A 12,423-nucleotide genomic window follows, 5' to 3' on the forward strand; every position below is an offset into this window, starting at 1 on the left:
TTTTTAACTATATGAAAATAAACAGCGTTTTTCTTTTGCATAATAAGCAATCCAAGAACATCTACGCTGGTGCTTTGGTGTGAACATCTCAAAGAAAGCTGTTGGGAAGCGCTAAAGAAAAACCTGTGAAAAATGTGGTGGCGATTAAAGCTGTGCGAGTCACACAAATTTATCTCCTGGCACAGACTCCAGGCACGATGACACACTAAACAGAAGTTTCCCATCTTTTTAATCCTGTGATATGTGGGTTTAGCTTTGAAGAGATGGTCAGAGCAAAAAAAAATTTAAAAAAATGAAAGAAACGGGTTACATAGACACTCACTGAAGTCATGGCCAACAGTAACAGAGTTGTGGACTTCCATGCTGCTCTGAAGACATCGCTAAAAAAAAAAAGGGACAGGGAGAGAAACTTTGTTTAAATACCACTTTTTCTTCACTCAAAATGCTTTTAATCAATCAAACATCATATTTTTAAACATTCTATCAATTAGGCCCACTGAAAAAGTCTTACAAGGTTTTATGGAAAGGAAATTTCATATTGTTTTCCATGAAATCCTTTTTATCTCTCAACATGAGTCAGGTGTCCACACGGTGTGCGTACAGAACACAAGTTTAGCCTTCATTTTAAGATAAAACATGGCTACATGCAGGCAGATGTGGATGAGCTGCAACACACTCATAATTAGCGACTCACCAAGGCCTCATCTGAACTGTGATTGGAGAAGAGTACCGAGTTGACATTCCAGTAGGCAAACAAGTTGTCCAGCTGAACCAACTAAGAAAAAGAAAAAGACAAAGCCGTTGTGTTGTTGTTATCGTGTTGATGTAAAAAGCTAACAAATAAAAAATTGAATTAGGGCTCAGAGTGGAGTAAAATGGGTTCCTAAAACTAAAACTGACAAAGAGGTTTCATAGAACCATACCATAAAAAAAGGGGTTCAAGTTCTTACCTTGAAGAAAAGCCTTGAATTCTCATCCAAAATACTGGGGTTCCAGTTCTCATCAGCTGTCTGTAAGGTCAAATAAGCACAGAGGTATGAGACAACCTAACTTATAGACACATCTAGAACAAATTCCAAACATCATTAGGAGCTGTTTATTTGTTGAATGCAATATAGCGCATAATATGACAGGAAAGACATCAAGAACACATCACCTGAAGACTGAGGTTCTTAAGAGATACTCCAAATGACAATGGGCAGTGTGGATTTGTGACCTGTGGAAAACAAAGGACAGAAATCATGTGGAGTTAGGAGTTATATTCATATTTGTGTAATTCAACACCATGGCAGTTCAGTTTGAATACTCACGTCATCTTCATAACGAATGTGGATGTTAGAGATCTTAACCTGCAGGTTTTTGATGACCTGAGTTACAAGCTTTTCCACAAAGGTGTCCTGCTTCTCGAGCTTAGGGTTCTCTGTCAAACACAAATGTGAACATGAGGCCCGCATTGATACTGAAGCTTTCTTGAGGCTTTGCTTTGGGAACAAGGATTCGACCTCCTTCTTCTAGTCACCACACCACAGCTGAACTGCTAAACCACCGGTTTCACACATGTAAAGTGTGAAAGCTGCTGGCTGCACAGCTCCCAGCCAGATGCACCATAACCACATGACTCAAAATCTGTGAACCTGTTACTTTGTTTTTTTTGTTTTTTTTTTTAAACACACTGAAAACATTTGCTACACTCATCTGTTTACATAAACACACACAGCGATACGCTTCAAAATCAGAGCTGACCTTGCTCGGCAGCTTTAAGCTTTTTCTCCTCTATTCGCTGTAGTTCCCTCTGACGAGCCTCCTGCAGCTGCTTCTCTTCCTTTTCCGCATTGTACTTTATACCTGAAAGAAATAGGGCCAACAAAAAAAAAATGTACCGACTCCGTGCCACAGAAAACAAAGAGATACTCAAAGTGTACGTTACAATTCATGACTTGCTTGTCAGGAAAAAATATATTAGGTCACGAATAATTAAGAAAAACTCCTTTGTTTGGCTACTTTGTAACTCAGAGTTGTCTTCGCTGACAAACAGGGTTAAAATCATACTGCGGGTTGACATTACTGCTATTTTAAGTACCTCAACTTTCTGATGTATTATAAAAATAATTGAAATACAAACATGTTTTGGAATTTCCCAAAAATCCAAATGAGTAGCCCAAATCATACAAATATCACTATTCAGGTTAATTTTCTTCAGCTAAACAGTGTGAAACACTAATGAATCCTTTAAGATCTATCGTTGGGTAATAAATCTATTTGTTCTTGTATTATAGTGGATGTAGATGGTGATCTTACTTGCTGTGGGGACTATAAGCAGATAGACACCATCCAGTGTGGCCTCCACTGATTGTTTGTACAGGTCCTTCCAAGGAATCTTTAACTCCAGACGTCCTATTAAAAAAAGCTCAAAGTAAGAAAGTGTTTTTCTCTACAGAACATACCAAACTGAGTCAAGCGGTGCAAAGAATTACAACCTTACCTATGTGACCAGCTTTCACTTTAAAGGGAATATCAAGTTGACTCTGCAACAACAGAACAATAAATATCTATTTTGATACAAATCAACGGCAGAATAATGTGCCGATATAGCTTACCCACTCATTTAACATCAACTTACCAAGGCATTTTCCTTGATTTCGAGATTTGTCAGAACAGCGTCGCCTGCAATGACAGGAATCTTTGTTAACTGATTTAACTAAAGCTACACCTACACTTATCTTGTTTACTGATTTTTACAACAAGTGCACACTGGTGATTAAGATTAGTACTGTTTTGAGATAAGCCTCAAAGAGATGCAGCTTGATGTCAAAACCAGATGTACAACACAGAGAGCTGGGCACATTAACCGTCCATGATGCATTTTCCATAAGACCTTAGAAATAGGAAACACGTGGGGCATGCCACTATTATCTACACACACATTCAACGTGTGTGTCGCCATTTGCGTTGTTAAAGTATTAAGATAAACATAGAGACGTATTCACTGCACCTGTTTCTTTAACTGTCACACTTGTGATAAGGGAATTATTTAGAGGAAAGAAAAGAGACACTAAAATCTTTTCGCATTTGCCCGACTGGTTTGGAGCACTTAAGACTTCTTGTTAGAGGTACTAAGTATGAAAGGACTCAAAATGAAACAAAAAAAGGCAAGTCATGGCCTGGTTGTGTGTAGTAGGGTGTGACTCTAAACTCTGCTTCTCATAAACTTCAATGATCACACGCACTTGCATATGGTAACATGTAAAGACATCTGTAGCCGTTACTAAATAAAAATGAGTCTGTATTTATCTACAAATTAACATACGGCTGTTTTGTTACGCTAATGCTGTACATATTAGTTACATTTTAGAGGAAAAAAAAGTGACAATGACAGCTAAGGGAACCTATCTGCTCGCAAGCCTGCTGGCTAACGTTGATTAGCATTTAGCTAGGTGGTGTCGCCAACGAGCTGGTGAAAGGCAAACACAAGTTCAGTTACCTCCCCATATGCCAAGCTGTAGCTGAGAGCTGTCAAGGTTGACAACATAGTCCCCTAAAAATCGGTTGAGGACATCTACCACCAGGCTTTCGAAGACCATTTTGACGCCGCTTTCATCTGTCCGTCATGTTTACATCCCGTGAACTCTTGCAAGTAGCCACTATGTCAGAATTAGAAGGACGTCTTGCGCTAGACGATGCTTACGTCATGTCGTAAATACGTTGCGTAGCTGCTGCAGGGCGCAGGCAGGTGAAAATCAACACATCAGTGCACGTGCTGCTGAGGGCGGGGTACAACTGAGGTCTGGGTAAGATCAAAAGTAATAGCACCGTTATGCATACATTTGATAGAAAGTGCACTTCACATTCACTACCTTTATTTATTTCTATGGCAAACAAAAGATACCATATCCACAAATTCAAAACATTTATCTAAAAAAATGCACTTTGACAAAATATAAAGCTGAAAAGATTTTCCCCCTGTTTTCATGAAAAACCTGTCCTCTGAGAACATCTGCTCTGAAACTTTATGGCAGGAGGTTACAATAAATGGTCAGAGCTCATAACAAGTCAATCTTACAGACAGCATATAATCACTTGAGAAACCTAAGACTGTTAGACCATCTAATACAACGAAAACACCACACTGTACCGAAGAAGACATTACAATACACTTCAAGTATCTGTAGAATGGGGCTGCTGGGTTGCCTCACAGCAAGAGAATTCCTTGGCGAAATCCCAGCTGGGGTAGTTTGCATATTCTCCCCGTGTATTCGCTGTTTCTTGCTGGGTACTCTGGCTTCCTCCCACAGTCCAGCCTGGTGTCTCTAATTTTATCCTAGGAGTGAGTGGGAGCTTGCATGGCTTTGTGTGTGTGTGTGTCAACTATTTTCTTTTGAAAATGTAATGATTACCTGAAGAGATCATGATTTTACTATGTGTACCTATAACATGTTTTTAAACCCAGATAATCTACAAAAAGAGCTACTGCTCTATCTGTTTCTTAAGGGGGAGTAACTGAGACAGCGGTTTACTGATCAGTCCAATTAGTGTTCCCCTCCTCAGTATTCCATGTGCAGGTTTATCCACAACTTTTAATCTGAGCTGCAATTCCAGCAGATCTTTGTAACTTAGCTCTGTGAAGAAGAAATCTTCATTGAACACAGGGCTGCAGCAGTTCCTGATGGTGGCGCTCTCCTGCTGCTGCAGCCTCCCCGGTGTCAGACAAAGAACCACTGAACAGTTCAGGGTGTGTCGGTCATTTGGATCCCACAGGCCTTCCACAGACACCACACGCACTCTGACTGTTGAAAGGGCTGAAAAAGTGTTGTCGGAGAACGTGGCGTGCTCAGCAGAGAGGCGGACTCTGCCGCGGCCCTGCAAGGGGAGGACGTGTTCGCACTGAAGTCTCTCCTGGCACTGCAGAATATCCAGTGGGAAAAGGACAGGTGGAGATAGGGTGGATGAGTTTTCCTCTAAGCTTGGAGGGGTAGAGGGAAAAGTTGTTAAACTTAAACCTTCCTTCTTCCACCTCCCTTTGACATCTTTGTTGTCAATCAACGAAGGACAGGATACTGTCCCTTTAAGCCGGCCACTTTTTGATTTGATATAGTTTGAGGATTTGGTACCATAAGGTGACCAGAGAGGAGAGGAATCACTGGAGGAAGGTGTTTCATTTTCTGTGCTTCCTGTTTCTGACAGGCTTTTGCATAAAAACAGTGGGAGAAACCCAGATAAAGTTTTCTTGGGCAGGTTTGACTCTTTCGCCAGAGTGGGTGCTGCAGTAGGAATACCTCTTTTCAATATGTAACCAGACCCAACTGAATGGAATAAGGACTCTTTCCTTCGAGTGTTGGGGCTCTCATATATCCCAGCCAGGCCGTAACCCTCTGCAGAGAATGGCAAAGGTTTCTTTGTAGTCTTCCAAGACACCACAGTCTCATCTTTCTTTGTCCTCGCATCCTTTTTCTTTGTTTGTGTAGTGTTTAAAGAAGCGCTGCCCTTTGGTATCTGACTCTGTCTTTGCAGATACGGTGGGGTTTTCTCAACTTCTGGCTGTGAACTTGTCTTGCAAAGTCGTGGAGGCAGACAGAACTCCGGGATGTTGTCTGGGGTTATGATGTTGCTGTGCAGATTCTGAGAGAAGCTGGTCTTAGAGGGGAAATAGATATCCTCTTTACTCTTCCCCATGTAACGATCCAGCTCCAGAGGAATGCTCTCCACGCTCTCTCTGATCTTCCCAAGGACCCACATAGTTATTTTATGGTTTGATGATGTCAGCGTAGTCACACAACTCCAAGCTCCTTTTGCAACATAAATGAAGCATATTACTTTAAGCAGAAATCAAACAAATAACGTTTTGTAGAGAACTTTTTTCATATAGTGAAAGGACAAATATTCTTCTCTCACCTGTGATGTGCCCTCTTCTGAAGAGAGATGTGCATGTGTGTGATGCATGTGTCAGTAACAGATTTTAAAGGTTAGCTCGAGACTCCACGTCATCGGTCTGCCACCCCCGCATGCACCAAAAAATATTCTTTACACATACATACGCAAGAATAAACATATCTGGCGCAGTGCATTAGACCTCTCTGCGTCTCTTAGAAACTGACAAATCAGATCAGGTGCACTGAAGCGCATTTAGCTGTGGTGTCAGCTTTCCAGGAGGAGACTTTTTTACATCAGCACTGAATTTTGCCCCGCAGATTTTCTGTAAGGAAAGAAACCACAAGGTACTAAATGCAATATACTAACATAACATGTAACATACATATTTAAAACATAATTAAGATTAGAAAAATGGCAAAATTATTCTACATCAAGTAGCTCTATACCTGAGAATATATGCTGATTTGGATGATGTGTGACCTCACTCTGGCGTGGCATTTAGACTGACAGTTACTGAGGGATGAGCTGTGGTGGTCGTGATGATATAGATATAATCGACTTTTGAGAGAGCTGACCTCTTGTTCAAAGGCAATTCAAAGACAAGCTCACCCCAGGTCTACAGACAGCACTCGCCTCGTCAAAGAGCCAGTGACCTTTAGACTGCTCATCACCAGATACATACAACTGACCTGAAGTCTGGTAGACTGCTATGAGTCGGTATGTCAAACACAACTAATAGCTGTTCTAAAACAATGACATAATAGTCATAAGTTACTAACATTAAACAATAGTTTGCAATTTTGTGAGTAGAAAAACTAAAGAGCCTATCCCAGCTGCCATTAGGTTGAGACAAACAGCCACATAATGAAGGTTTTCTGGACTGGGAGAGGAAGCCAGCGTACAGGGAACCCTCTCGGTGTGAGGCAACTTTGCTAACCACCACCATGCAGCCCTCAAATTTCCAAATGTAATTTGACAATTTGTTTCTGATCATTACCACCACATTCACACTTCATTACCAAACATGAGTCTAGATCACATACTTCCTGGATGCCTAATAAAGGGACTAAAGACTCCCGATGCCTAATAAACTTTGTCTTGTTATTCTGTATCAGTTGCATCTTGTACAGAGTAAGTTGCTAAAATGGAAGCCCTTCTTTCCAGTGAGTTATTTCAACCACAAGAGGGCACACATGGATTACATTAATTATTGCCTCAAACGTCTGCTTATCTTAGTTAAGCTATTAGCAAAATATAAGTAGAGAAACAGCGCTTTGTTTTTAGAATTTAACCCGTATTTTAAGAGGTATGAAAATCTAATGGTCGGTCAGAATTTTCCACACATGAAAACACTCATATGGACACACAAACATGCACAGAGGCAGACACACGTACCCTGTGTGTGTGTGTGTGTGTGTGGGTGTGTGCGTGCGTGTGTGTGTAAGACAAAGGAGGAATATGAAGATGATGAACACATTTAATCAGGACTCTTCAGAGCACCCAGGGGTCAGGAGACTTTTTCTGGTGGTGGAGATGAACTTTATTATGCCAATAAAAACTCGGAGTGCTCTGTGTAATGGAGAGATAAATGATTGGGAGTCAGAGGAGAACCTTGCCTTTACACGCTGTCATAGCTGCAATTAACGCTAACAAGAGAACACTGTAGCCAAGTGTTAAAACCTTTTTTGCTCCTGAGTTCTTCGTTTTTAGAAAATGAATTCAGAGTTTTTTTTTATTTTGTGGGCTTTGCTTTGTTTATTCAGTTTTTAGAACATTATGTTGATTAATCAACCAAAAGGATTTAAAGTTTTCTTATTCTACCTAACCTGAATGTTGGAAGAGAGATTTGTTCTTCAAAATGAATTATATCTTTCACTGAAGCACTGGCAAAATATCGACTGATAAACAGTGAAGCTCTTCAAAATTTTCCACTAGAGTAACACTCAACACAAATTTCCTTGTTCACGACGCATGAAAAAAACATTTATTTACATGTAAATTCATTGTCAAATTATAGAGAGTTGGCTTTCAGTTTTTAATATTGACAATTGCAGGAATGAACCAGCTTCTTATTATCATTTTAAAAAAATGAACCCAGTAACGACCCAAAACAAAACAGGCACTTAGTTTAAAGTCACTCAGTGTCCGTGTACTTTATGACTGACACAAAACACATCTTCCTATACTGGAGGCTGTAACTTCATCCTGCGACTGCAACCATCCGCCCTGGGTCAGATGTGACCTTTCAGCCTTCTTTTATCACAAAGAAGGAACAAAGGAAACTTTTTTTCTGAAGGTTCAAACTTGCTCAGTGAGAAAACAGTTGCTCTTGCTGATGCTTGTTGTTTCATGATGGCAGTCATTACTGCTGAAGTGAAACTCTCAATGATTTTGTTGCTGTGCAGTGTTTTTAGAGTATAGAAATGCCATTTCCATAACAGTTGGTAAGCTTCTCTTTTTTTAATGCAACAAAAACCCGAAATCTCTTGGTTTGTTTTCAAATTGTATGTGACAAACAACAGAACAAAGGAAATTATTTTTAGTGTCCTCTCTGACCAACTCAACCTTATGTAAGAAATGAGGAAGAGCAGTCGTGTGCAAATCAGAAGGTCGGCGGTTTGATTCCCGGCTTCCCCCAAACCACATGTGGAAGTGTCCTTGGGCAAGACACTGAATCCCACATTTCCTCCGATCTAGGAAATGTGACACTGTGTAGCCTGTGACACCGTATAGACTCAGACACGATATATGAGTGTTTGTGTTAATGGACAAATATGGTTTGAAGTGTAAGTGTGAAGTGTTTTGAGTGGTCGGCTAGAGCAGAAAAGCGCAATAGAAGTACAGCCCATTTCCCAAAACAGAACTGGATGCCAGCAAATGAAAGTTTGGAGAGAGCACAGAGCCTTAAGGACTCTGAAAGCCAAAACCTTTCCCAGACAAAGCTTCTGTTTGGGGAGTATTAACTATCTACTGCTGAACAGGCAGAAGCAGCAGTTTAGTTTCTTAGGCTGTGAGACTTCTAGTTGAGTCCACCACAATGTATCAAGAAAAATATAAAGAAAATATGCGAAAAAATATGAGCTGTAGTAGAGACACAATCCAATATCAGCATGTTTTTGTTTTTTTCTTATTGCTAATTTGTAGTCTTTCTGTGGGTAATCCTGACTAAATCTAAAGCAGGTTATCAACTTAAACCTTTGTTATAAGAGTGAAACTGTTTTGGTATTTTGTGATGAGCTTTGAAATTTCAAGTTCATGCTCAGCAGGGATAGTGCTGATGACATACTTTCATTAGAAACTTTTAATTTCTCTACAATCTCTGTTATGTCATATCTAATTCTCTCCAAAAGCACTTAACCGCTGATAAAAGTGCTGTAGTTTTTTTTGGCCAAAGAACTTCTTTGTCACAGAACTCAAAGAAAGCGAAGCAGTCGGAGAGGAGAAACGATGGGAAGGAGGCCAGAATGGCTGAACCACTGACCCGTACTGAACTGATAATAAAGTGTAATAATGGCTAATAAAGTGTCGTAATTTGAGCCAATAAAGATGGGTGGCAGATTGAAGATGATATGCAGTGCATCAGAGGACCTTACTCTGAGGACAGAGCAGAGACAATACACTTCAGCCACAGGGATGGATACATTTTGACCTTATATCAGTGAATCACCGTGCAATAAAAAGGGAGGTAGTGGCTCTGATAAAGAAAGAACTGGTTGGAGGAAGAAACAGGGATACACAATGTACAGTTTAGATATATACAGATAAATATGATATATGTAGATATATGTAGATGTATGTATTTTTGCATTTCAGGCTTGGGGTGCCTTCCATTCAGCACTGAAACAGTAAAGAGTTTACCTTTGTGATGCTACCAGTCACTCTGGGATATCAGGAGGCCAAGCAATGAAGTGTTTCAGGTTTTATTTTGAGGTTTTGTAACAGTACACAACAGTACAGGATGTCATTCTCAAATTTGTCTTTCAAAATTTTCCACAAATTCTTATTTGGGGACACGTCAGCTCTTCAGGCAGGCCAGTCCTGTCCCAGAGCTCTCTCTTAGCCCACAGACATGCCTCTGTATTGTCTTGGAAGAAATGTGTGGTCTTAAATGCAGTGATACACTGATACTTTTGGATATTGCAGCACTACACACAAGTGTGTGATGGGCCATCCCAGATGCGTCTAGCTAACTAAACGGGATGTGTGTCACAACTGAAACTTTATTAAAACCAAGGATGCTCCAAAGGCAGGGGAATCCAAGAACAGAAAGGAAATGTCAAGAGGGAGCGAGCCAGTTAAGACCAACGACAGGGAATCAACAGGCTTAGGAACGAGGTGTGACACAACCAAAACAACAACAAGGATCTTGCACTGAGCTAAGGAAACAAATACTGATATACTGAGGTCGGTAATAAAGAGTTAAAGGCAGGTGTGACAATCAGAAGAAAATGAAGGTGTGAAACACAGACAGGAAGGAAAGATAACTGAAAAGAGCAAGAGAACAGGCTCCAGAAGCATTAAACAGGAAGTAAGGTACCAGGATAACTTTAACCTAATATGAACATTTAAAAATATAAACAAAAAATCCTCATAATCACTGTTGTTGTTGTTGTTGTTTTTTCACTTTCCATTTTATTTAGTTGGGTTTCTAGCCACAATGAAAGAAAATCAGGAACAGTGAGATCTCAGAACACATATGGTGCCCTTAAAGACAGAAAAGTGTGGCAAGAGTCGGAGAGGACAGGAAGGAAGAGTTATAGTAATGTGTGGCGGTCCAGAGTGACCTGTCGTTGGGACTCTGTCCTCTGACAGATTTGTCTGTCTCCAGGCCTGATGCCAGTATACTAATTCCCCTCGGACGATCTTTTCATAGACTGATGTAGTCTCATTCCCCAAGTAACGAGCAGTCATGAATATTGCAAGGCAACTATTACATTAGGATAAGGGCAGATGAAGCCGTATGTCAGCTGCCGTCTTGCAGTGAATCATGTGTTACAATAAATTATGACATGAACTATAACTGTAGCACAAATACACAAACTGAAAAGGTGCAGAAGGTGTTTGTGCACAAGGTGATGGGAATATCTAAAAAGTATTAAATGATTAATGATATGAGAACTAGCAGGATAATTTTCCGTCAGCGGCTCCAACCCCTCCAGCTGATCTGGTGTCACTAAGATGTGACTCTGTGTCACTTTGAGAAAAAAAAATAATGTCAGAACTTTGCAGATTTTATTACAGTTCTGTCTTCATTTGAAATAATTTGAAATACAAAATAAATTGAATCTAACTGATGTCATACATGTAAAAATTACAAAATTAATTGAGTATACTAATTATGATTTGGTGAGATACTTGATACTCGCAGGTATGGGACAGTATATATATATATATATATATATGTATATATATATATATATATATAGGTTTCTGTTGGAGTTCAGACTTCCAAGCTTAAAAGTATTGTTGGCACATTTGATTATCCCTGCGGAAGTACTTTGCTGTTAGTAAGAGTTATACACACTCAATTAATCTTTATCTTTATTAATCTTTATGTCATCACAAAGTCTGAATTGTGTTTTTATGATTAAATGATCTATTTATTTACAGTAGTGAGGGCCTGATTAAGGGGAATAGCCTGCTGAGATGTTCCTTCCAATCACCGTGCAGCATGTGGACATTCAATGAGCATTTTTATAAATTAGGAAATGATTAGGAAATATACTAACTTTATTTTTTTACATGTATTACAAATAGACATTAAAACGCCTCTCTCAAAGTGTGTGTTGTTTTTTCTTTCTTTTTGGAAGGTATCTTTTTCGTACCACATTTAGATATAATTTTTCTTCTGTACTGAATGAAGTATGTCAAATTGTAATTTACATACATGTAGTGCATGTACATGTAGCCTCTGTGTCTTTTGCGGAATTCTCTGTCTGCTTCATCTTTTTCGGGTACAGCTTCAGACTGTTGGAGGACATCTTGTAATATGTGAAATGATAAATCTCTGTCTGACACTGTGCCGTTTTTCTTTTTCATTCTTTTCTATTTCGGTTTATTCTGGGTCAGCCAAAGAAAAACTTGAAGTTGTATGAATTAATGCTATGTACCCGTTAACGCATCCAGATTCAGCAAATTATGAAACAATTATATCTGTTTTGACATTTAATAATTAGGCCTTTATGGAGTTTATTTGATTTCTTTTCTCTGTGATGAAACGGTCTAACGAAGTTAATGATGTAGTTTTATGGCTCTGTCTAGAGTGGATAAGCTGATATTTTCAATGATCAGTCAAGCTGTGACTGAACAAAGAATCCTTGAATGCCAATTATCGGTTTAAAGAAATTAGAACACATTTCTCACATCTGAGATTCCCAATATATTGAATGAAATTACTGTCTGGAACAAAGAATAATATTTAAGGTTTGCCAGTGTGAGCTGGTGTGAGCGGCAGATCAGATGTATTAAGCTGCTAATCATGATGGCCAGCTCTTGCTGACTATTAAGAAAAACGCATGTAGAATTTGCCACCCTGGCCCCTATGAAGTGTGGGTA

The 12,423-nt window shown here is 39.5% G+C and overlaps 1 protein-coding gene across 3 annotated transcripts in view; it reads right to left on the minus strand.

Moving 5' to 3' along the window:
* Positions 1-3,669, minus strand: part of vps13a (vacuolar protein sorting 13 homolog A) — a 32,259-nt gene extending 28,590 nt beyond the window's left edge. For 2 of the 3 annotated variants that reach the window (XM_072387860.1, XM_072387859.1), the window contains exons 1-10: positions 3,482-3,668; positions 2,621-2,664; positions 2,483-2,525; positions 2,299-2,394; positions 1,744-1,845; positions 1,311-1,420; positions 1,157-1,216; positions 951-1,010; positions 695-775; positions 323-380 (exon numbers count right to left, since the gene is read on the minus strand). In XM_072387860.1, the coding sequence (XP_072243961.1) occupies positions 323-380; positions 695-775; positions 951-1,010; positions 1,157-1,216; positions 1,311-1,420; positions 1,744-1,845; positions 2,299-2,394; positions 2,483-2,525; positions 2,621-2,664; positions 3,482-3,581 (754 nt within the window). In that variant the 5' untranslated portion in view covers positions 3,582-3,668. Of the gene's footprint in view, positions 1-322; positions 381-694; positions 776-950; positions 1,011-1,156; positions 1,217-1,310; positions 1,421-1,743; positions 1,846-2,298; positions 2,395-2,482; positions 2,526-2,620; positions 2,665-3,481 lie in introns of all 3 variants that reach the window. The other variant, XM_072387861.1, reaches the window with a different exon arrangement.
* Between the last annotated feature and the right edge of the window lie 8,754 nt (positions 3,670-12,423).

The sequence above is a fragment of the Leuresthes tenuis genome, unplaced genomic scaffold (assembly GCF_036924035.1).
Source record: "Leuresthes tenuis unplaced genomic scaffold, fLeuTen1.0.hap1 SCAF_6, whole genome shotgun sequence".
NCBI classification, from domain to species: Eukaryota; Metazoa; Chordata; class Actinopteri; order Atheriniformes; family Atherinopsidae; genus Leuresthes; species Leuresthes tenuis.